This window comes from Canis lupus, chromosome 6 (genome assembly GCF_011100685.1).
Source record: "Canis lupus familiaris isolate Mischka breed German Shepherd chromosome 6, alternate assembly UU_Cfam_GSD_1.0, whole genome shotgun sequence".
NCBI classification, from domain to species: domain Eukaryota; kingdom Metazoa; phylum Chordata; class Mammalia; order Carnivora; family Canidae; genus Canis; species Canis lupus.
The window spans coordinates 6,233,168-6,252,414 of record NC_049227.1 but is presented as its reverse complement, the minus strand read 5'-3'; the positions used below and the strand labels follow the sequence as shown (position 1 = coordinate 6,252,414).

At 57.4% G+C, this 19,247-nt stretch overlaps 1 protein-coding gene and 1 long non-coding RNA gene across 7 annotated transcripts in view; one reads left to right on the top strand and one right to left on the bottom strand.

The window, feature by feature from the left end:
* Positions 1-347: 347 nt before the first annotated feature.
* On the bottom strand, positions 348-4,191 carry LOC102157065. Of its 2 annotated transcripts, XR_005360533.1 has the most exons (5): positions 3,720-4,191; positions 2,772-2,894; positions 2,368-2,438; positions 1,984-2,042; positions 348-1,181 (listed from the first exon to the last, which is right to left on the bottom strand). It is a non-coding gene; the product is annotated as an uncharacterized LOC102157065 (long non-coding RNA). The 2 variants fall into 2 exon arrangements; XR_005360534.1 differs by lacking the exon at positions 1,984-2,042 and having other exon boundaries at positions 3,720-4,187.
* A 97-nt stretch (positions 4,192-4,288) lies between these two features.
* Positions 4,289-19,247, top strand: part of ELN (elastin) — a 31,904-nt gene continuing 16,945 nt past the window's right edge. For 2 of the 5 annotated variants that reach the window (XM_038539088.1, XM_038539087.1), the window contains exons 1-13: positions 4,290-4,458; positions 10,330-10,380; positions 11,564-11,593; positions 12,112-12,144; positions 14,087-14,116; positions 15,374-15,409; positions 15,911-16,003; positions 16,274-16,351; positions 16,435-16,509; positions 17,223-17,270; positions 18,191-18,262; positions 18,578-18,607; positions 19,103-19,174. In XM_038539088.1, coding sequence (XP_038395016.1) covers positions 4,377-4,458; positions 10,330-10,380; positions 11,564-11,593; positions 12,112-12,144; positions 14,087-14,116; positions 15,374-15,409; positions 15,911-16,003; positions 16,274-16,351; positions 16,435-16,509; positions 17,223-17,270; positions 18,191-18,262; positions 18,578-18,607; positions 19,103-19,174 — 730 coding nt within the window. In that variant the 5' untranslated portion in view covers positions 4,290-4,376. Of the gene's footprint in view, positions 4,459-10,329; positions 10,381-11,563; positions 11,594-12,111; positions 12,145-14,086; positions 14,117-15,373; positions 15,410-15,910; positions 16,004-16,273; positions 16,352-16,434; positions 16,510-17,222; positions 17,271-18,190; positions 18,263-18,577; positions 18,608-19,102; positions 19,175-19,247 lie in introns of all 5 variants that reach the window. The other 3 variants (XM_038539091.1, XM_038539089.1, XM_038539090.1) reach the window with 3 other exon arrangements.

Here is a 19,247-nt window from a genome sequence, read left to right as displayed (position 1 = left end):
GTAAATAATGCTGCAATGAACACTGAGTGCAGATATCTTTTCAAAATAGCATTTTTGTTTCCTTCAGATCAATACCAGAAGTGGCATTGCTGGACCCTATGGTATTTGTTGCCCACACCAGTTTTAAGACTTAGTACACAAAAGGAATGTACAGGAGCACCTGGGTGGAGTGGTTGAGTGTCTGCCTTTGGCTCAGGTCATGATCCCGGGGTCCTGGTATCGAATCCTGCATCAGTTCCCCACAGAAAGCCTGCCTCCTCTCCCTCTGCCTATGTCTCTGCCTCTCTCTGTGTGTCTCTTATGAATAAATAAATAAAATATTTTTTAAAAAGGAATGTAGACCATCTCAATAATTTTATGTCAATTACACATTCAAATGATAATATTTTAGATATAGTGAGTTAAATACAGTGCATTATTAAAATTAATTTTACTTACATTTTCTTGATTTTATGGAACTATTGGAAAAGTTTAAATCAGAGAAGGGGCAGGTGCTGTCTTTAATGTCTGCAGCTGGGTCTCTCCGATGAGCAAAGATGGGTCAGGTTGGGGTTGGGGGAAGGGGTCCTTCATTTGGCTTTGCTGCTAATTCCCTCCAGAAGTGTCTACACTCGGACCCATGCTCCCAACCAGCATTCTGTTCCTTCTCAAATCTCACTTGGGTCGATATGAGAAATTCATGCTCTCCCTGACAGTAAAACCTTGACTTTATTGCCTAGGGGACTGGCTGAAAAGACTGCTACATGGAGGAGGAGATGACTGACAGCAGAGGACCCCTTGCTGAGAGGGAGCATAGCATGGGTCCCGGGTCCCATGGACACCAAGCTCTTCCCAGGCTAGTCCTAGAGCAAACGCTTATGTCTCTCTCTCTCTGGTTCCAGGTCCCACACAGACAGAGCATCCTGTTATCAACAGATAAAAGGACCATGTGTAGACAGGGAGAAAACAGAAACCACAGCCAGACTCTGGGGTCCGTTCTCATCAGCAATCTCTGCCCCCCATCTCCCGGAGGGCACTGTGCTATCATCCAGTCTTCTTGGATGACCCGGGAGACAGAAATGGGTCCATCTTCAGTGATGGCCAGGCCCGAGGGGCATGAGATGAAGCTTCAAGTCCAACCACGAAGGCTCCCACCAACGACCCTCGGAGGGGCTGGGGGCAGGAATACCGAGGGCACTGACCTGCAGGGACAGAAGCTGAGACTAGGGAGCCTTGCCAACATCCGGCCCTTCGGACAACATCCGGACAAGCCTGGGAGCTAGAGAGCAGCTCCACCAGCCGGAAGGGAGGCCGGCCTAGAGGAAGGAGAGCATCAGAGCAGTTGCACCAGGTCATACAGAGCCTTGAAGGTTGTACTCAGAAGTCTGGACTTTATCTGGAAGGCAATTGAAGGCTTCCGGGTCAAGCAATAAGATGCTCAGGGCAGGTGTGGCACACCCCTTTCTAAACAGGTGCACCTGGAGGATTTGGAAGACAGAGATGTCCTGTCAGTAACAAACCTGGATGTCTAGCAGTGAGTGGGCAGGTGAGGCTTGTCAGTGATAACTGGGAAGCCAGGCTCACCCAGCCCCGTGATGCACCATGCAGCCCTCCATGGGCGGTTCTACCTGAATGACCTGATTTAACCCACGCAGCTATGCAGGGAGGTGAACACAGAGTAGTTGAGGACTGTTGGGTTTCTAGGATGTATGAGCAAATGAATGAATGCATGTCAGCTAATAACTGTGACCTCCAGTCCTTACAGTATGTATTGAATACCCTGGGCTAAATTGTACTGAAGAATCACTTCAATTGATGGGTTCTGAATTGAAGCCCTTTCTGGTGTGTGAAGCCTCAGATGCAAGTTATTGGAGCTGTTCCAACGAGCACAGGGTGCTAAGAAAAAGGGGGTCCCAGATCAGGGTGGAACACAGGGCCCTGATTCTGTGGGGAGAGGTCTGGCCCAGCAGCCCCGAGTCTCTCCCTGCAAGCGCCCCTCCACACCTCTCCTGGATCCCCCGGCAGCAAGAACGCTCCTTCTGGCTCCAGCCTCTCTCCTGGTCCTGGAATTAATAAAGACTCTGAGCAGACTGCGGTTTGCAAGTCTGAAAGCCGGTTCCTGCCCACGTCACTGCCCCGAGAGGAGTGGGGCCCAGCTCCTCCCCAGCGCCCCCTCCCTTCCCCCTTCCCAGGAGGGGGCAGGCACACAGATGCACCTCCTGGCCTCGCTCTCCACATGTAGGCTCACCCTAGGTACTGAGCCTCCAGACCCCAACCCTAAGCAGCCCCTACCCCCAGCAACAAAGACAAGTTCGGGCTCATAACCTCTATCAGCTACCCCACAGTACCCCAAATAGAACACACTGGAAGCAGGAGCTGTACACTTACTGTGCAAAATAGCTTCAAGTTTGTTCTCCTTGTGTGTCCACCCTTTTCCAAACTCCTGAAGCAGACGCTGCCTAAGACCAGGGGGAGAGGATGGAATGGCCTGGGGTCCTAAGGTGGCCCCACAGAGAGCCAAACCTGATAGTTAATCCTAAACACAGGAGTGGTCCATGCAGGATGAGGGGTAGCAATAGTAGCCTAGTACTAGTACTAGCACCAAATGAGCCTGGAGCATTTTGGATCTGGCAGGCACGGTACAGAAATGTATGATCACATTTTATTTATCTTTGCAATAACCCTCCTAGGCAGGGATATTTATCACCATCTGACACGAGATGAAACCGAAGCTCTGTGAAGAGCTTACCCCAGTAGAAAGCCCTAGAGCTAGAATTTAGTGTTAGGTTCACCTGAGTTCAACACGTGGCCTTGTTAGTCCTCCAGAAGGCCACACAGCTCCAGGCTGGAGGGCGCGGGGGTCCTTTAGCTCCCTTGCTCAGAGCTGTGGTTGTGTCTCCCCCATCATTCTCCATCTGGGGGCAGGAAAAAGCTCACAGAACTTGTGACCTCGACTTTCCCCCTCCCCCACCCTAGAGGCTCTGATGATAGCAAGTATCTGTTCCCCTCCCGTATCCTCTGGCTCTTGAATTTCTTCCCCAATTTCGGGGGGCTGGGGAGGCATGACCCTCCGCTACTCTACCCAACCCCAGGAAAGTCCCCAAGGTCCTCATCCTGTGCAGGCAGGCTGGGACTTCGGGAGTCTTGGAAATGCTGGTCTCAGCTGTTTCAGCACAGGGCCGCCCCCTCCTGGCCACCAGCGGAATGTCAGCGCCCCAGGCGTCCTCCTGTGGCTGGGAGGGAACTTGCCGTCTGGGGACTCTGGAGTCTGGTCTGGGTGCTAGTGAGGCTCAGCATTGAGATAGATGGGGGCTGGGTGATAAAGAGGGGCCAGGACACTCAATCCGGGTGAGGTCCCCAACCCCTCGGTCCCCCAAAGAGTACCTGGGGATCCTGTCTGAACATCCCCAGACACTGTGGTCTACACAGGCCTGTGTGTGGGACTGTGACCTTGATCCATGAGGAATGGAATCCCTGTGGTGTGTCAGGGTCTCCCACATGTCCCCCAGATGCCCCAGGGCACTATGCCAATGTGGTCTTAATTCCCAGGCTGTTCTAATGCAGCCTCTGTGCCTTTGCAGAGGCAGATCCTAGACCTGCCCCCAAACCCTCCCCAGCATCAGCCGGGAGACAGTGACCTTAGTCCATAAAGGATGGACCTATAGTGTGTCAGAGTCCCCCCCCCCCCCCCCCCTTCTTTTCCCCTGATGCCCCACAGGGCAGCGCCAGCATGATCTCACCTTCCAGGCCGTTCTGCTCACAGCCCCTCAGCCTCTGCAGACATTGGCCCCAGGCCTTGGACCCCAGACCTGCCCAACACCCCACACCCCCAGCTTCGGGCAGGGACAGTCTCTGGCCAGACCTGGGGGTGTCGGGGGAGTCTGGAGGGCCGGGGTGGGGGCAGAGGCACAGGACAGCTGGCCTGCGTCCCCACGCTGGGCCCCGGGCCCAGCCGGAGGGGCGGGGGCCTGGCCACTCGGGCCTTGGCTGGGGCTGGAGTTTTGGCCGGGCTGCGGGCCCTCCCCCCGCTTCCTCTCCCGAGGGCTGTCCTGGCAGAGGCCCCCCTCGCACTTTCTGGCGGGAACGCGGCCAGCGCGGAGGGAACAGCTACAGAGGGAAGCCGAGAGGGATGGGGAAACTGTGCGTGTGCGTGTGTGTGTGCGCGCGGGTGAGTGTGTTTTAAGGAAAAAAGCCCACATCCAGTCCAGTCAGACTCAGCCTGGGAGGCTTGGGAGCGGGGCCTTTCGTAATTGCCCCCTCCCCGCGGCCCCCTCCCCCAGCTCCCCCCTCCCCCGCCGCCCGCCGCCCGCCCTCCTTCCCTCTCAGCGACGAGGCCGCAATTACGCTTTGGGGATAAAACGAGGCGCAGAGAGCGGCCCGGGGCACTTCTCCCCGAGATGGCGGGTCTGAGAGCTGCAGCCCTGCGGCCCGGAGTCCTGCTGCTCCTGCTGTCCGTCGCCCGCCCCTCGCAGCCCGGAGGTAGGCCTCTCCCTGCCCCGGGATGCCGCGGCCCCCCCTGACAGACCTGGGCGCCCTCCACCCCGCCGTCCGGGGACCCTGGGCGGGAGCCTCCCGGCCGCTGGATCCCCGCAACCGCGCCTCCCGGGAGCCAGCCCTGCCGAGGAGGAACCTGTCACCAGACACCCCAAGGTGCAGGGTGGTCCCGACCGGCCCAGGTCCTGCCGCCCGGCTCGGCTCGGCTGAGGCCCCCCACCTCTGTCCCGGGCGCTGTCTGCGGAGGGGGGGGCGCGCAAGCATGCTGCGGGAGGGCCCTCGGGGTCCCCTGGCAGGGCACAGGCAGTTTGCACACGTGTGGATCCAGTAGGGACAGGGGACTGGGGCCGGAGGCCAGCTCAGCGACTACGGTGAGCTGTGTGACCTCGACAGGTTCCTTGTTCCTCCCCCCACCCCGGGGAAGTCAGGACCCCCCTCAGAGGAAGGTCAGAGTTCCGTTGATTCCGGGCTGCGGGTTGGAAAGCTGCTGCTGTGGTCTGTCCCTGGTGAGGGGGGCCGGGCCATCGGAGCGTGTGTATGTGTGTGCAGGGCATGCACACAGGAACAAGTGTGTTGTGTGCTACGGCGCAGGTGGGCATGTGTGTATATGTCCAAATGTGTCATCAAACCATAGAGGAGGAATGTGTGTTCACAGGTTCACCCCTGAGCAGGTGTGTGTGATGGGAGAGGGCGTAGGGTTTGTGAAAGTGCCTGTTAGCGTGTGCGAAAGTCTGCCACCCGACAGGAATGGACACAGGGGAAATATGCTATCCAGGTGTGGACTGTCACCGAGCATGTGACTCTGTGAGTGTGTGTGTGTGTGTGTGTGTGTGTGTGTGGTATAGGACACAAACAAGGATCAGAGAAGCTGGGGAAGGTATTCATCTCCTGGCAGAGGGAGGGCAGCCAGTGACAGAGGCTAAAGTGGACCTCGGGGCAGTTCTGGACCATCTGGCATGCTCTCTGCCATAGGCCACAAGGATGCCCCCCTCCCCGGGGGAGGCTACACACCTCAAGGGCTCCTAGGAGTGGCCCCCTGGGGAGCCCTCCAGAAGGTGCTCTTGGCCATGGGAAGAGAGGAGTGCAGAGACTTGAGCCATTTGGTGGGGTAGCCTGGGTGGGGTCAACTTCCCATGGGCGTCCCCCTTTGCCATTAGAACCAGATCTTCAGTGGGGGACCAGTGTCGGGGGCGCGGGATGGAGCAGGGCCAGGCCGGAGGGCTGGAATGAGGGGCGGGGCAGCAGCAACCCTCTCCCCCGAGCCACTGACTAGCTGAACAGGACTGCTGAGAGCAGAGGCTTCTTGCAGAGGTCAGCTCCTGGACCTGGACCTGGATGGGGGTGCGGCGGGGGGCATACTAGGGGGGCAAGACAAACCCCAGACGACCGGCCACCCCAGCACCCCCAAGAGCAGCGGCTCTGGACCCTCTCAAACCTCTTCCCCACTCCCTCAGGTGTGGCCCCTGAGCACCTGCCTCCCCAGACAGTGCTTCCACATAGAGCGTGGCAATTAACCCCTCAAAACCCCCGAAGAGTTGAGAATATGATCTTCTTTTACCCATAGGTAAATGGAGGCTCAGACAGGCTAAGGCAGCCCCAGGGGGTTAGTACTGGCCAGGTTCTCTGCCAAAGGATGGGGGCAGGGGCCGGGTATCGGGCTACATCTGGGGGGGGGCATCCATCTTCAGGAGATGAAGCCTCCTGAGTGGGCACACCCTAGGGCAGAATACACCCTCTCCTTGTGGCTCCAGTCACACTGCCAATGCTCAACTACTCTTCATCTTATTTTACAAATATAAATCTCAGCTCTGACCCAGGTGGTAAAGCAACTGGGTCCCAGTCAGGGGTGTGTGAATCCATGATATCTATTGCAGTTTTTGCCCAGAGCCTACTAAAGAGGTCGGGGGGAGTGAGAGAGCCATGCCCCTACATACACAGAGCTACCCGCCTGGCTTTCCTGGGGAGCCCAGCATTTGCCCCCCTCAACAAGAGGATATCACCCCCATGAGCTTCCTAGTTCCAAAGAACTGCATCGTAAGTGGAGGGAACCCCCCAGGAAAACTGTAATGGAAAGGGTTGTCTGGACCCCTTTAGGAAGTTCCAAGTGGGTCTGAAGACCAGCCGCTCCAAACCCCCATGCCATCTATCTTTTTAAAGATAGAGAAAACAGTTAAATTCGGTAGAATTCCATCCCCATGCCCCAGAAATGTATCAGCCTTTTCTTTTCCTGATTCCGGGACTAAGGATGATTTGGAACATCCCTAGCTGCATATTGGAGTTAACTGGAGAACTTTAAACAACTCTGATACCAGGGTCCCACCCAAGGATTCCTGCTTTACTTGGCCAGAGGAAGGAACTGGATGTGGAGGAGGTTTTATAAAAAGCTGCCCAGGTAACTCTGATGAGCCTCCAGGGCAGAGGGTCTGTGGGTGAGGAGTTAATCCCACTCTCTGCATTTGCTGGAGCCACGGCGGGAGGGCAGACGTGCCCAGGGGAGGGAGGGGACAGAGTCACCCACTAGAGGACAGATTGTTTTTGAAAAGCCCTTGGCAGCCTTTCTCCAGGCAAACAATAAACAGCTTCGTGAGGTCTTATCTGCTCCCTTGCCAGCCCCCTGGACTTGGGCTTGGCAAAGCCCCTTGCCAAGGCCTGCTGGCCCGATGCTCATTCCCCAACTGCCTTCTCCACATCTTTGAACCTAAAGCCCGGGGGCCCAGGCAGAAAGCCCTGCGTGTGACTGGGGTCAGCGGTGGGTCCCAGGCCAGGCGCCTCATCTCACTGGCTCTTGGTTTCCCTGGCCATAAAATGAGGAGAAACATCCCTGCCCTACTTATCTCCTTGGGCCAGTGGGAGGCTCCAGCCGTGTAACATCTGCAAAAATCACATCAAGTGAGGGGACTGTGGGAATGGGAATTTCTAAAACAATACATCTTCTTATTCAGAATTTGTTTATTTGGACCGATTGACTCTTATAATTAGGGCACATTTTTTAAGGTTTAACTTTCCCTCTTGCTGCTCACGCCATGTTTTGTCTACTGGGTGGAGTGTGCATGAGTGATGGAGGAAGCAGATAGGACCAGGAGACTGGGTGGCCCAGGAGAGTCCCAGGAAATCCAGGAAGGCTTCATAGCAGAAGTTACATTTGAGTCAGACCTAAAAGAACGGGCAATGCTTGAGAGGCTGTCTGTGGGTGAGAGATGAGCCTGGGGCTCTGGGGCTCTGGGGCTCTGGGAGACAGCAGTGGAGAGATGGAGGGCAGATTCTGTCTCAGCAGAAAGAAAGCCTTTCTGCAGGTAGGGCCAACAGCATCGGGAGGGGGTGATCTTCCTGTCACCAGAGGCGTGCAAGCAGGAGTACAAGGGGATGTTTGCAGGAGTTTCCGCCCAGGCCAGAAGACTGTTATGATCTCTGAGAGTCTAAGACCAGGATTCTAAGAGGCAAGAGACAAGTTCCACCCTGGGCTAGCCCGTGAAACAAGCCAAACCCACATAAAACAAGACAAGCATGCTCCAAGCCAACTGCTTTGGGCCAGCTGAGCGGTGAGAACCACAGGCTCAGAGAAGGCAGGAGGGGAAGAATTTGAGCTCAGTCTAGGAGGAAGTGCAGGACTTGGGTAGCGGAGAGCACTCTTGGCAGGAGGAACTGTTCCAGCCAAGGAGGTGAGGAGAAGGAGAACCGGCTAGAGCTCGAAAGCTGCCTTTTTGAAGGCCCTTGACTGACTACTGTCTTAATCTGTTCTCACCTCTCCTGAACGTGGTGAGAGGGGGCAGGGCAGGGATCCTTTGCACCCCCCTAATCCTTCTCCATTAGCTCAGTGCAAAGTGGGGGTCGAACTCTCTCGCTCCCCCGGCCATCATGGTTCAGGCACGGAGTTTGGCAATCAGTATTGGGAACTGAATCATGGGGGGCCGGGGTGTGGGGAGAGCTGGGGCAGGCCAGGAGGGCTACAGAGAGCCGGGCAGGCGCTGGGGAGAGGGCAGGCAGAGGAGGAAATGCAGATGGGGTGCAGGGGAGCAGAACCTCGGCAGAGGAAGGAAGGGTTCAGCCAGGCCCGAGGTGGGGAGCCCCCCAGGCTGGCTGGGGATGGAAGAGTTTGGACCCAGACCCATCCTTGCCTCCTCTCAACCTAATTCACTCGTGGTTTATTGAATGTCTGTTGTATACCTGGCCCCACACCATGCACTGTGCAGCAAAGTGGACACAAAAGGTCACCTTTTTTTTTTTTTTTGAGCAATTACTGTATGCCAAGTCAAGAGCAGGACGGTCTCTTATTTGAACCCTTTGGCAATTTGCAAACAGCCTTGAAAGGCAGAGGTGATCAGTCCCACATTGCTTACAAGGAAACTGGGACTCAAAAGGGTTACATGACTTGCACAAGGTCACACAGATGGTAAGAAGTGGCACAGCCAGGATTAGAGACAGATGGGTCTGCTCCTGCAGCCTGCCCTGGAGCCAGAGAGCAGAGAGGTGGGGACAAGGCACTGTCAAGAGGAAGAGAAAGGGGAGCAGGGTGAGAATGGAGGCAGAGAAAGGCCTGGACTACCACAAGGAAAGACATTGTAGGAGACAGTGCTCAGATCTGGAGGCTGGAGACAAGGGAGGCATCCAAGGCCCAAGACAGGCTATGTGCGTGCTTGGCAGCCGATGACAGAGCAGAAACGCTCATTCCCAGCAGGCCCAGCCTCCTGGGGCCACCACTCCGTGTCCCTGAGCCTCTGACGAGATAGCTTGCACACCCCAGGTCTGGATCACAGGCCCTGGGGGAGCTGCAGGCCCTGGGAGGTGTGCACCGGGGCTCTGGCACGGGGTGACCATGACAGCCTGGCATTCCCCACCCTGCCGGGCTGTCGCTGAGGCTAACGGGGCCATGGGGCCATCAGACCCAGCTGTGCAGCATCGCCAGGCCACAGAGGCCAGACATCTGGTGTGAGGCCTCCGGACACACTGCAGAGCTGCCCGACTCTGTGCACCCTTCGGTGGGGTGGTGCCGGAGCCCTGGCTGGAGCATTGGCAAGGCAGCTCACTGAGGCCGGGGCCACTCTGTGGTGGCGGAGTCAGGGCCTGCTCTGCACCAGGATTGTCTGTTGCCATGACCACACTTGGGCCTGGTTTGGGGCCCAGCACCACGGCGTCCCCCAGCGAGAGCTTCGCGGGTCCGTGGGGAACGAACTCGTGATCTTGGCCGGGCAGACCGCCCCTGGCCTGGCCAGTGAATTAGCTTTTCCTTAGGAAACTATTCACTTTGCTCATTCATGGTGTCCCCCTCCAGGCCCCGGCACCTCCTAAGACAGCCCTGTGTCAGACAGCCAGAACCCCACCCAACCACTGCTGCCCAGTGGCTGAGGACGCTGACCTCACGCCATCCTATCAGTGTGGGAATGGCTGCATTTGTGCTGGCAGCAGCCGCATGTCCTTACCGCTTGCCGTCACAGCCCGGCCTGCCCTCCCACAGCTCTGGCCCCCGCTCACGCCGCCTGCCCGGCAGACGGCACCCGCTCCCAGCCCCGTGCCAGCCCCCTCCAGGGCGAGAGAAGCAGGTAACGCCGTGCAAGCCGTCATGTTCAGAGGAGGGGGGACGCGGCCGGGGCTTAAATCCAGCTGTGTTTCCCTGGCCACTCCTAACCTCTCTGAGCCCGACTTCACATCTGTTAAAATGAAGAGAGTAATCTCTGCCCTTCCAACCTCGTGGGGCTATTTTGAGAAGGATGAATGAGAAAATGCTTTATAAACATCAGTCTCTTGGCCAACATGCATCACTCTGTAGACGTGCAATGTCGTCATTGCCATCTGCCTCGTTATTGTCACTGTGCCTTCATTAGTTCTGGCTGATGGAGGATTCTCCGTACTTACTTCCAGGGGTCCCGGGGGCTGTTCCTGGTGGAGTTCCTGGAGGCGTCTATTACCCAGGTAACGTACGCGAAATTCCACGTTTCAGGTAAGGCAGATTGTGATCAGTTGGTAGGAGAGGCGCCGCGTGCCAGCGCAGCCGGGAAGAGCACTGGCACGACTAGCACAGCAGACCCACGAGCCACTCCTTCTGACTTAAAAGACACTTTTACAAGCACTCAGAGCATACATTTTCTGAAAGATGAAAGACAATGTTCACAAGGCCATACGAAAGTGGGCACCTTCGCGCGCTCCTGCCTTTCATTAACCTCCCTCTTGGGAATTCATTCAAAGAAAATAATTGAAAAGTAGAGGAAAAGAGAGATCCCGAGCAAGGTTTATCGGAAGGTTATTTGCAAAGACTTTAAACAAGAAGCCCACCTGACAGAGGGTGTGATTAGGTAAACTCTGACATAATACACATCTACTAAAAAATATGAGTGTGTTACCTGCCCAGCTGTGGGGCGAGGCGTTTTTCAGGTGCTAACGATATGAAAGCAGCAGCCACGTGCCGGTGGAGACTAGGAACACCCCCGAAAGACCACCAGCAGAATGTTGCTGCTCTGGTATGGGAGGCTGGGAGGGGGGCACGTTTTGTGTTGATTTGGAAAAAAGCACCATGCCTTAAAGCAGATTGAAAAATCAAAAGTAATACTTTCAATACTTAAAAAGTATTGGAGAGGCCCTGCCAGGGAGGTGGACCCCTGTACATGCAGGAAGAGAGGTGCCCAGACAGGGCGTGGAAGCCCTGCGCCCTTTCCCCAAACTTTGCCCCCTATGCCTCTTTCATCCGGCTGCTCCACGGTCACATCCTTTTATAATAAACTGGTGATCTAGTAAAAGAGAAAAGAAAGAAAAGAAAAAAGAAAAGAGAAAAGAAAAGAAAAGAAAGAAAAGAAAAGAAAAGAAGAAAAGAAAAGAAAAGAAAAGAAAAGAAAAGAAAAGAAAAGAAAAGAAAAGAAACGAAGCATTTGAGTGTTCAGCACTGATATGAAATTGAGGTGAACTGCTGGCACACACCCAGATGCAAACAGGCATCGAGCTGTTGGCCCAATGGGGAAACTGAGGCTCACAGAGGTTAAGGCTTGCCCAAGGTCATGCAGCTACGCAGTGAAGGATTTGATCATGGGTCAGTGGGCAGCTTTCTGGCAGAGACACTGATGGTTCCCTCTCTCTCTCTCTCTCCCTCTCTCTCTCAACACAGGTGCTGGTATTGGAGGTCTGGGAGGAGGAGGTGAGCTAAGAAACCAAACTTGGGTCCTCACTGATGGGGTCTGGCTGTCACTCTGGTCCATCCAGGTGCCCCAGCCTCAGAACCCCAGAAAGCCTGGCATCAGGGACTCCCTCGGTTTACAGAGGGAACATCCATTGGGGAGAGCTGGAGCCCACTGGCCTTCCAAGCCCCTCCCCTGACCACTTCCTCTGGGGGCCCCTGCCTTCTTTTCCATTTCTTTTGATCCTCTATGACACCCCTGCAAGACCTGCTGAATGGGTATTGTCTTTCCCTTCTGGGGCTGAGAAACTGAGTCTGAGGCAGTAGAAGTCATAAATTAGGGCCAGAGCCGGGCTTCCCACCCACATGTCCAGACACTGCACTCCCAGCAGCTCCCTGTCAAAAGGGGAAGACCATCCCTGTCGGCCCTTCCAGGACCTGGGGGAGTGAGATCCCCCACACTGTCCCAGCAAGATATATAGGAGATAAATAGTGGCCTGGGCTAGCTCTCCATTCACCACCATCTCTTCCCTCTGCAGCTCTGGGGCCCGGAGGCAAACCTCCCAAGCCAGGTAAGACCTGAGGCAAGGGAGCCAACAGGCAGGAGGAGGGAGGGAGGTGGTGAGCAGCAGGTATAAGCAGGCTGGTACCAGACCCCAGGACCTCCAGAAACAGGAGACAGGAGTCAGCTTGATGTCTTCTCTGTGTGAGGGGTATCTGGGGTCTACCCTGCAAATGCCCATGTGCCCAGCTGCCTGGAGAGTCCCCTTGGCAAAAAAGCCCTGGTGCTGAGGCAAATGTAGGGACTCATGTCCCAGTCCCCAAGACTGTGAATGTCACTCTGGTGCTCAGACACAGGTGGTGGGCCTCATACTCCACCTGGATGGTCCCCTGATCCCAGACCAAGCTTCCTCTAACCTGTAGGCCAAGACCCTAGATATCTCTGACCTCAATGACAATTGACCTCAGGCTGAACCCTGACCCAAGACCAAAGCCTGGATTTAACCTTGACCCTGGCCCCAGATGAGCTCCCCTCCTGACCAGGCCCCTTCCAGCTCTGTCTAGACCTTGGAGGTTTCCAGTAAGAAGATCTGCCTAGATCTGTCTGAGCCTTGCCCATGGGGCCTGGATCTGCCACTGAAGTCCATCACCAATTCCAAAAAAACATACCCCAGGAAAGGGGGAGGGTGGGTCCCTCCAGGAAGCACTGGTGGATAAGGAACAGGTGGAGGAAATGGTGTCTCCGTCCAGATTTACAGCCCCATCGATGTGAGATGCTCCACATGTGGCACCCACCCCACCCCCACCCCCTGCTCCACGTCTCCCTGGCTCTGAAGCCAGAGGCTCCAGGACAGTTTGCATGTCCAACGGCTCTTACGAAATCCCAGTGTTCAATGATCCAAGTGCAAATGAATCTACAAGACCCAGATCCCCCTTCCCTGCAAGCCCATCTGGGTTGTGAAACTCCAGAGCTGGGTCAGGCAAGAGAGAGAAAGGAGAACAGGAGTCCTGAGCAAGGGGTTTTCTGGGGTCTGTAGGGGGGGTCTGTGAGGCCAGGAGCCTTTGAACTTCATTGCTTATCCTGCCAGAACCTGCATCCTGTCTCCCTGGAGGGGCCAGCCGATCTCACATGGTAGAGAGAAGGTGAAGGCATGGAAGTAGGACTTTGCTCAGCTGGGAAAGCCCAAGTTAGTGGGGGTTGTGACTGCAAAGCTAGAGGGGGAATGAATGGGTCCCACTGGCAACAGGGAACCTGTGGCAAGTTGTGATAAAATACTAGAGGGAAGATTGGGACAGCTGCACACAGAGTCCCCTAAGGGATGGGTGCTAAAGTGAGGCGATCATGAGTGAAAGACTTAGAGTAGACATCTGGAAGAACTTTCAGCTCAAGGTAAAGGAGTAGACCAAAAGGGAAGTCAGGACATCTCCTTCCACTGGGAAGGGGCTGGGTTCCATGACTTCCCTGAGGTCATCCCCTTTCAGCATCAGCACCCAGGCCACGGGGACATCCGGGCCTGCCCAGGCAGGATGGAACAGGGCGCAGGCGGCGCGTGTCGTGCTTGGGAACAATTAATCCCTTGACAAGTAGAGGGTGGGTGGCCTGGCAGCTGCTCCACGTGGGCCTCAGCGGGCCGGCCCTGCCTAGACTCTCAGTGGGAGCCCAGGCAGCTGGGAGCCAATGCCACCCACACCCCCAGCACCAGCTGGAGGCCAGCTGCCTGCTGGGGAGGACAGGAAAGAGCAGAGACACCCACTGGGTGCCCTGGCAGGTTGTGCACACTAGGTGCTTTCTGTTCCCCAGTCCACTGGTCCCAAAAGGGCGGGGACACCGTGGTAGATGGGGGTACTGAGTCTCTGAGAGGTGAAGTAACTTGCTCCCCCACATGCATTGCAGGTAGCGGCAGCAGGGTTTGAATCCAGGGCTCTTTGACTCTGGGAAGACAGGGGGCTGGGTTGGCCAGGCTGCTGGGCTCCTGGCTACAGTCATCTCCTCACCCCTCTCCTCCTTTCCAGGGGCTGGACTCCTGGGGGCGTTTGGGCCAGGTGAGTCCCCAGGAAGGAGGGCAAGCAGGGGTGGGGTCAGTCTTGCTGGAGGTGACCCTGAGATCAGACAGCTGGAGGGGGAGCATGGGAAGAGGTTTGGCTGCTCACCCCACCGGCCCTAGCTTCTTCTCACTTCCTGCTGGGTCCCCATCTTCTCTTCCCAGCCTTTCTGTGGTCAGGAAAGGCCTGAGCGTGTTCCCTGCCCTCTTGGAGTTCAGGAAATGGGCTTGGCTTGAGAGAAAGCCCTGACACAACTGGGGAGGGGCAGGGCCTGCGGTGCTCAGGAAGTGAGCCCAGCACATCCCAGGCCTGGCCTGACGTGCACCACATCTGCCTGGACGGGAGAGGGACCGGAGTTAGAGACGCACCTTACAGAGAGGATGGCTGAGTTTCAGACATGGTCAACTCAGACAAATTAGGCGATGGGCGTGGGACAGGGGACCACATCCAGTGAAAGCCAGAGAGACCTCCCTGCCCCTAGGGTTCAGCAGTACCCCCACGTCTGGCATCTATCCCCAGAGAGGGCTGCCCCGGGGATTAGGACACTGGTAGCCAGGACTGGAGCTTGCAGGAAAGATTCTCACAGAATTGGAAACAAACCTGGCTCGGTTGTGAACTCCAACCTGATTGCCCATCAGTCCTGGCCCAAGCCATGGAATGTCTCCTGGAGGGGGAGAAAGAGCAATTGGGCCCAGATGTGGGAAGGAGAGAGCCAAAGGGACCCATTTGGCTTCTCATAAACATTTTAGCATCCGTCTGCAAGCAAGAAGGCTTCTGGACTGCAGGGCAGGCTGGATGGACAGACAGACAAATGGTGGGAGGCAGAAGGGGTTCCAGATATAGGGGAAAAGAAGTGGGCTGAGCCAGGGGACCCCTGCAAGGAAGCAGTCCAGGGGGGTGGGTGCCGAGGGTAAGAACAGAGAAGCAGGGCTTTCTGGCACAGAAAGCCCTGATGGGACCCCCATTACCTGACAGGCCTAGGGGAAGCAAGGTCTAGCCTAGGAGTGTTATGGGGGAAGGGGGGTCAAGGCTATCACACCTGCACGGTACATAGTAGCTGCTCACTATTTTATCAGGATTGATCCCTAAGTACCAACTGCTTAAGTCCAGCTTAAGGGCTGAGCGCCACTCAATGACCACAGAACTGCCTGGTTCCTGGTCACCCTCCACAAGACCCCTCCCACTCTGGGCCCCAGAATGATGCCCACATGCCAGCCTCTCCTCTCCTCACCTGGCTCTGTCCCCTTCTCCCCACAGGTGCTGCTGGGCTGGCAGGCGGTGGCCCTGGAGCAGGTTAGTGCTGATACCCAGGCAACGTGCCCATCTGGGGGCCAGAGCCAAGCCCAGGGCATCTGTTCAGTGTGGAGGGCAGTTGGGGTATCAGGGATGGCACGCCAGGCTGGTCCTGGATGCTAGCATGGGAGGTGATGTGGAGACCACCTGCCCTGAGCAGCTGCCCAGGGCACACATAGGTCATAGCTGGGTCTTGGGGAGAGCTGGAGAGAAGTCCCAGGGGCCAATGGAGCCCAGAGCGGTTCAACTCAGCAGGGCCTTGGAAAAGCTTTCTGGAGGAGGGGAGTAGGATCCCAAAAGATCCCAGCAATTTTGTGAGGCTGAGCAGAGCAGCCTGGCATATTTTGCCCTCCAGCACTAAACCTAGTCCTGGGAGCAGGGGTCGTTGTTTGGCATGGAAGTCCTACAGAGAGCAGAGAAGCCACCTCAAATGCACCTCCCAGGAGGGAGAGGGCCCGGCGGGCTGGGGCTCAGAGCCTCACCCAGTCCTCCCCTCGGCAGGGCTCGGGGCCTTTCCTGCAGGAGCCTTCCCTGGGGGTCTGGTGCCCGGAGGAGTGGCGGGTGCTGCTGCAGCCTATAAAGCTGCCAAGGCTGGTGAGTGTTACCCCTGGGGACATGCCGTAAGCCCTCTGCCCTCTGTGAACTCCCAACTTTGCAAAAGCACCTTTCTGGGGAGGCGCGGACCGCAGAATTCTTATCTCCAATCCGCCGGGGCTGGGGAGGCAACCAGCTGTGCCCAAGTGTCAAAGTGAGGCGGTGGCCCGGCCAGACTTAATGCAGGACCTTCAACTGGCAGCCCAGGGCCCTCCTGCCTCCCAGCACTCCCGGTGTGACCCCTTCCCTCTCCCGCTCCTGGCTCTGTAGGTGCTGGGCTTGGTGGCGTTGGCGGCATTGGTGGTGTTGGCGGCATTGGTGGTGTTGGCGGCTTAGGAGTGTCTACAGGTATGAGGGTTAGACCTGAGTTGCCCAGGTGAGGGCCGCAGGCATGGGAGGCACCCACTCTGATGCGGCCCATCCCGTGCCAGGTGCGGTGGTGCCTCAGCCCGGAGCCGGAGTCGGAGTCGGAGTCGGAGCGGGAGGGAAGCCCGGGAAAGTGCCCGGTCAGTGTGCAGTCCCCGGGGCTGGAGGGTGGAGGGCGGGGAGGGTAGAGCACCCCCCACCCCGCACAGGAAGCGGGGGGGCCCCAGGCATAGCGGGCAGGGCAGCCAGCCAGGCCCCACGGGTGGTATAACACAGAAACACGGGAGAGGTGCCCCGGCCTACCTTCCGGGCCCTTCTTCCACATCTTGGGGTAGAAAGAGACCTCAGAGACACCATCTATGGCAGGCAGTCAAGTGACAGATGGGGCGTGGGGCGGGGGGGTTGGGGGGAGTGCTCAGGATGGACACTGAAGGGCCCAAGGCAGTCACGGCAGAGCCAGAGCGGGGCTGAGCCCGGGGGCGCCCTGACTCCCCATCTGGTGCTTGTTCTCTGCACAAAGCCCTTGAGGAAGTGACTTCAGGTTGAACAAAAGGCTGCCTGAGTCCACACAGCAGGGAGGGAACATCTGGAAGCTGTTAGCCCAGAGGTGGGCTGAGCCAGCCATGTAAACAGGCTCCAGGAGACAAGATAAATCCACACACAGAAGGGTTTGCAGATGACTTCCGAAACTCGTGGGAGAGCTGCGGCCACCACGCATATGTCCCTGGCTACATCTCCAGGCCCTGGGCGGCAGGTGTGGGGGCCCCGGAGCCACTCCAGAGAGAGGGGCCCAGGAGGGGTACCTAGGGACTGGGCTGCGGCTCACGGCTCAAACCTCTTCTCTTGGCCACAGGTGTGGGGCTGCCAGGTGTATACCCAGGCGGAGTGCTCCCAGGCACAGGTGAGGACCAGAGGAAGAAGGGAACCCTATAGCAAAGAGAGTAGCCTCTGGCACCCTCCCAGGTGACCTGTCACCTCCCCAGGAGCCAGGGTGACCCAGCCAACCCCATCTCCCTAAGCATCAAAGCTCAGGCCAACAGAAAGAAGGCCCCTGGGCATCTCTCCCCACAGAGGCCAGTCAGCTTTACCCCGGCCCCAAACCCAGACCATCATCATCATCACAGCCCAAGGAGGGCCCCCCGGGGACGCACCACATCCCACTGTGGCCAGCTGTTTCCCAAAAGCTCTGAGTCACCAGGAGGCCCGCCCAGCACATCCGCCCTGCAGGAGACCCCTCTGAGCTGCCCTCTTGCCCTCCTTTCCCTGCCAGGGCCTGGCCACCCCGCCCAACACGTGACCTCCTGAATTCCCCCAAAAGCCCAGATTAGGCCTGCTCTGAGGGATCTGCTGACAGGGTGTCCCTCCTCACTGTCCCTCTGGCCGAGGTGGCCCAGCTCCAATGGCCCCAGGAACAGTGGAAGCACCAGAAGCTGGCAAATGGAGTTCCCAGCCACAGCAGATGACTGCTTTATGTTTGGTGGGAGTGCACCTCCAGGAGGGGCCCAGAAGGACACGGGCCTCCCCCTTCAAGCAGGCTTTCACCGTCTCCCCTCTCTGGGGACACCGGGCAGTGTAGCTAGGAATTAACTCCAGTTTGGAGAGAAGGCCAACTGAGGCGAAGGCTCAAGTGCCTAGGAAATGGGATTAAAGCTCAGGTCTTCTGACCTTGGGGCAGACAGGGAAAGAGAGTCACCGCCACCCCATGAGCCATGCCTGTCACTGGTACCGCCGAAGGTCAGCTCTGTGAGCCAGGGGAGGTGTGGGTGCTTGCAAGGCCTGCCTTCCCGCCCTCACTACCAGCTTCCCTCTCTGTCCCCTCAGGAGCTCGCTTCCCAGGTGTGGGGGTGCTCCCTGGGGTCCCCACTGGAACAGGAGTCAAGGCCAAGGCCCCAGGTATGCGGCCAGGGGACTGGGAGCCCATGGCAGGAATTTCCAGCCACCCTCAGGCCCCTTTGGCCTGGGGTGGGGGTGTGGGTGGGGATGGGGACCCTGGGCCCAGGGCCTTCCAGGTGGGCACCTCTTGTGCTCCAGCCCCATTCCAGCTGGTCAAGGTGGGCAGCACCCCTCTCAGAAATCCCCAAATCTGAGCTGGGAGGTCTGGGCAGAATGGGCCATGCTCTGGTCGGCTCACCCCTCAAGGTTGCCTGGCACCTTGATGCCCGGCACCCAGGGTGGCAGGGCTGCAGTGTTGGCTCCTTGTCCTTGCAGGTGGAGGCGGAGCTTTTGCTGGAATCCCAGGTGAGGCAAAGCTGGGTGTCCCTTGGTGGGTGGGCAGGCCAACAGAGTAGCCAGCCAGGCAGGGGCTCTTGCCCTGGGAGGGGCGAGGCACCCCCGAATCCCATTAAGGCCTGTCCAGCTTCCCTCATGCCTACTGCCCTAGGCCTTGGACAGGCTTCAGCACAATGTGGCCTCAATCACAGGCCGCTTCCCCAATCCTAAGCCCTCTGTGTAGTAGCCAAATGAGCCCAGAAAACCCACCCGTCTGTGCCAAATGCCGTGAGAGGTACAGGCCTCAACTGTGGCCCAAGCCCCAGGAGGTAAAGAGTCCTGCACTTTCTTGGAGGAAGTGACCTGGCACTGAGGAATGTCAGGCTGACCAGTGACAAAGAGGCAGGAAGACAGGATGGTTTCTGGAACTCATTCTGAGCAGAAAGTGGAGTGTGAGGCCAAGGGCTCTGCAGGGCTGCTGGCCCACGTTGCTGGGACCTGAGTTTGCTCTCCTTGTTCCCGCAGGAGTTGGACCCTTTGGGGGCCAGCAGCCTGGAGTCCCGCTGGGGTACCCTATCAAGGCACCCAAGCTGCCGGGTAAATCAGGAGGAGGACTCAAGGGGGCACCACTCACAGGGCCTCACTGCTGAGAAGCCAGCTTGTGGGGGAC